This window comes from Argopecten irradians, chromosome 7 (genome assembly GCF_041381155.1).
Source record: "Argopecten irradians isolate NY chromosome 7, Ai_NY, whole genome shotgun sequence".
In the NCBI taxonomy this organism is placed as follows: domain Eukaryota; kingdom Metazoa; phylum Mollusca; class Bivalvia; order Pectinida; family Pectinidae; genus Argopecten; species Argopecten irradians.
The window spans coordinates 38,412,080-38,417,034 of NC_091140.1; the positions used below are offsets into that span (position 1 = coordinate 38,412,080).

At 35.4% G+C, this 4,955-nt stretch overlaps 1 protein-coding gene across 1 annotated transcript; it reads left to right on the forward strand.

Annotated features, from left to right (window-relative positions):
- Positions 1-2,316: 2,316 nt before the first annotated feature.
- LOC138328365 (uncharacterized) lies at positions 2,317-3,835 on the forward strand. Its single transcript, XM_069275141.1, has one exon. The coding sequence runs from the start codon at positions 2,517-2,519 to the stop codon at positions 3,756-3,758; it is 1,242 nt and encodes a 413-aa protein (XP_069131242.1). The 5' UTR covers positions 2,317-2,516; the 3' UTR covers positions 3,759-3,835.
- The last annotated feature ends 1,120 nt before the right edge of the window (positions 3,836-4,955 follow it).

A 4,955-nucleotide genomic window follows, 5' to 3' on the forward strand; every position in this document is an offset into this window, starting at 1 on the left:
TGTGTTGTTGATTTGATGTATGAAGACAACATACAATGGGATAAACGAACAACCAAACAAACAAAAACGACTACAAACAAATAAGAAGGAAAACAATCAAAATTGTCAATAACAACACACACAAACAGAAAAAACAACCCATAAACAAACAAATAATTAAACAATAGCAAAAACAACAACAACAAATACACCTCAAAATCAACATCACGAAAATATACAAAAAACAGCAATAAACAAAGAAATTATTAATAATCTCTACGGTGTATGGAATCACCGAGTTTCATGGATCTGAGTAAAAAAAAACAAAAAAAAACAACCCGATATAATCACATATCTTTATCATGTCTTAAGGGTATTACATTTGCCACGAAGTTATACCGAGAAAATGCACTGTAGTTCTAACAAAGGTTAAACATTGGTGGATACCGGTGCCTATATGTTTTGATTAGGGAACCACTGGGAAATTATTACAGGGATACCTTTTAAACATTGATTAAAACGATAGCGGTATGATGAATATCATGTATAAGTTATTCCGAGTGATGCAATAACATATTTACTTACGTGTATATACATGCATAAACAATAGCACGATAGATGAATTGCATGTAGACTATAACAAATAAATCATTTCTTGTAATTCTTGCGTAAGATACACGTACTTTCATTTTCGGTTTTAGCTGACATTTATTTTGTATAGTTCCACTCTTTATCTAGTAATTGAACACACCATTAAAAAGGAAACTATTACAAGAAATAAATATTTTCTGATGTGCATGTGACAAATCAAGAGCGGGCGCTTCGATTTTGGAAACTCTTTTTCGTTGTCTCATGAATAAAAATAGTACAGAAATGAGATTTGTTGATTGTGTTGATATAAATATAAAAATCGGATCATATAAAACTCCTAAGTCTAAATTTCAAATTACACTGTCATCAGTTAATATTGGTGATACCATCACTGAGTTCGCATTGCTAAATGTTACTAAAAAACCTTTGTATATTTTCATTTTTGTTATTAACAATCTTGTCTTCAGTCAGGAAAAGACTTCAACCTTTTTCTGTATATTGAAAAAAAAAATGTGCAAAGTTTTCTTCAAGCAATATATTGTCATATGATAAAGTGATGGTGCATCATTACTATATACATGTAGTCCAAACAATTGACAACCTGGCTGCGATAAAAGTATGTTATCTTTCAATTTCGTATTTGCCTGATTACGTGTAATTGAAAACATTAAAAAAAAAAAGATTACCTAAGTTAGGAAAATAGATTTTGCTAACTCAGTTATATCATACAATTGATAGTTATCACCAACAGATTACGATTTTGACAAGAAATTCAAATCTAAAAGGGAGAGCCGAATTCATAATGAATTATCTTTTACCAAATCATCTTAACTGCTTGTCAACTAATTATATTTCATTAGGTTTAATGTTCGTGACAAAAGGATTTTAATGCTCTGCCGAATATGAGCAATTAGTGCAAAGATGGATAAGCATGACCTTTCACTGTTAAACACACTACTTTTTCAATGTCCAAGGTTGGCGTTGAGGTGAAGCGGCCTTCGTCTCACATTGACACAAAACTTCCATTCATGCTACACATTTTTTTCATCTTATCACTTACTTAATTTCATGTACATCACGACTTGTCACAGAAAAATAAAAATGTGAAATCAGCGTTAATAAAGCTACCCTCATCTATAGTAAAAGGAATTATACATGGATCTCTGCAATTGGCAACATGGGATTATTTATAAACAGTTTTCTCATTACTGGTATTTAAACCGCGACCAATTAGCTGAATCAAATGGTTTATGGAGCGCCAGTTTACCACACAAATCGGTAGAGTTTTGCGTAATTACTGTCGAAAGAAAATAAAAGACATGTCACGAGATCATTTCGTCATCAATTTTTCCTTTAAATTCGTTTATAGCCCCATACACGGCCAACGAATTTCCAACTATACTGTATCAAGCCAATTGATTCTAATTTGATTAGAGAAAACGGTCCAGCACGACGGCATTACAAGCCCTTTATCTCGATGGCGATACATTCGGGGTCCGGCCTAGGTGGTCCTGTTCTGTTTGAACAGTCAGGTAAATAAATACTGCTGTTTTTGTACCAATGTGTAGCGGAATTCAGGTACAGATAGCATTAACAACAGACACGAGATATAAAACTGAATAATGACCATTTCGTTCTGATAATCTCTAACCAGCGGTATTGATCTTAGATCGTGACGAAGGCGGGATACAGCTGAGCCGCTAGTACCAGGTTAACTTTAATGTTTTAGGAGAGTATCAGCCAGTTCAGAGTGCCCTTAGCAAACCACCCCACCTACACTACGCGGAACTCTGGATGCGTTATGTTCGGGAAGGTCAATTAATAGTGGCTAAATTGGGACTAAATAACCGTGAAATGGTATTTCAGACTATAACGGGCATACTTTATCGGATGTAGGGAAAACTTGATACTCACTATTTCCCGACGTGTATCCATAACAGTACACTATGGCCGGCCTTGGGTTTAAAGTTGGGGAACCGGCTGAGAAATCTCCAGCAGTACATTACGCTAATTGGAAAGAAGACATGTTATTATTGAAACAAATGCATGTCCTGAACCGATCGGAGAGGAATGTGGTCCACCGGATTAAGATAGACCAAAAGGTTTTATTCAAACGATTTCAAGGAAAGTTACATCGCTCACAGCTGACTAAGGCTCGACTTAATGGTGATAAAGATCTGGAACGGGAGCTGAGGGCAAGTAAGTTCCATGGTCTCAATGTCGATATTGTGAACACTGAAAAAGATTTCGAATTTTTGGAACAGTTGAAGAACAGACCTACCAAAACCAAACTTAAACGCTCTTCTAGCCGCAAAAGTAGTGTTTCACCAAAAAGTATATTGTCAAAGAAATCCGCAGAAAAGGAAATGGATACAATCATACAAAAAGTCTTTCAAGGTCAAAATGTTTCAAACACACAGAGGGCAAGGAGTAAGTCATTCTCGGAGGGTGTAACTATGGATACATCTGCCAAAACCTCAGGTCAACACAAGCAAAAGCCGCCTTTACCAACTTTTGCATTGCGGCCGGCGACATCTGGCGGCGAACGATACGATAACATAGAAGTAGTATTGCCGGATATTTTCCTAAATTCAGTAAAAGGAAAAAAGAAAAAATCTAAATCAAAACAAGGAACTAAATCTAGTAATCAACTTCAAGTGAATTTTGAAAACGACAGAGCAAAGACATGCTCACCTCATCTTCTAGGAAATGGCGGAAGTGTCGCCTCCAAATCGCCATCGATGAGCAGACGACAATCGATAGCAACGAGCCAGGACAAAAGTTCGAGACGAACAAGCATGTTTTCAAAGGAAGAGAAAGTGGACGTTGTACAAATATTACTGGACAGAATAAAATCAGTCGATTACTCCCCGCGAGTGAAAGACTTTTGCGATTCCCTAGAAGAACAATGCGTGGACGGCGGAGAACAGTCCGACTATTATAACCTACGATTGAAGGTGGCTATGCAGGAATCCGAAGGGTATAAGCCCATGCCAGTCCCGGGAACACCGGAAGCTGAGTACAAGAGACATGTTGGTGACGTAGGCGTTTTAAGCCTGACCCTAAAACCGCTAAATTTAGATTTTTCCCGTCGGGACCACTCGTATCAGTCAGCAGCCCCGGATTTACCCCCAGTTTCGTATTCGTCCTCCGAAGAGGAAGATTCCGACTTAGATGATGAATTTTGATGAAAAAAGGTTTGCAATCCATCCTACCTGAGACAAATACATTTTTTACCAATCATTGAATTAGGATAAAATACGAAACTAATCGACAGGGACAACTGACAAACTCGTCCATGGATGTATGAGTTATTATTAGTGTAAGGTATGGTATATGTATACGGTCATAATTTGTCCGAAATGTCTCAGATTGATGTAAATTCCTTTACATTTATTTTGTGTTTGTTGATATTATTAGGGAAATATTCTGTATTGAGAAATATTTTCATATTTTTGTTTCTTTAGGAAAAGGTTCACTGCCTTTCCGGAGCAAAACATAAAGGTTTCTTTAAAAACATTGATAACATCAGAAAATATCTATCGATGGTCTAAGATGAGGTTACAACGTCAAACATATGCATTATTTCCTGCGAAATATATAACAGTAGAGAGTCATTTCGAGGTTTTTTCCGTCTGACGCAGTGATAGTCAACTACTGCGCGTTATTTAGGCGGGAATCATAAGACGACCCGCGTTATGAAAATTAACATTTTATTTATTTTAATCAAATTGTTCAGAAGGCGATGGCACGTGTAGTATTAACGGTAAATTAATACGTGTAGCATTAACGGTAAGTTTATAACTTGCGACTCTACAAAATTATCGATCTCCTTTTACATTCTTATTTTAAAAATTAAAAGCCGTACGGAAAGGTAGTGGGCCTTTAAGCCAGTAAGTAAATGAAGTTCAAAACGATCGTCAGAAAGATTTGACTATCTATAGCTAGAGAGTACAAGCACTGTTCTCATGAAAGAATATTTCAATACATGTATATTAAACATAACCATTAAATATTATTTATTTATTTATTTATTTATTTATTTATTTTTACTTGATTAACATTGCAATTATTTTCAGAAACGTCTAAACTACAGTTAAGTTATGATGTAAAAATTTCTATTCACATAAGATGAAATATCATCATACGTCGAAAATGAGAATCTTTGATTCACTCAGATATAGGTCGATATAGCACCATAATAACCTCACCAGAGGTCAGTAATTGGCGATATGACAATAATCAAAACCAATTGAAACAACAAAGAACATAATATTACATCAATATTGATATAAAATTTAGATCTACAATGGCTTGTTCTTTCTTTTATTTTTTTTTGCATAGTACATTGTGTATAGCTACGCTTAAACTCCCTAATTAAATTC

What these genes read in the sequence shown, in the direction of transcription:
- LOC138328365 (XM_069275141.1), top strand. Translation starts at nt 2,517, where the DNA reads ATGGCCGGCCTTGGGTTTAAAGTTGGGGAACCGGCTGAGAAATCTCCA.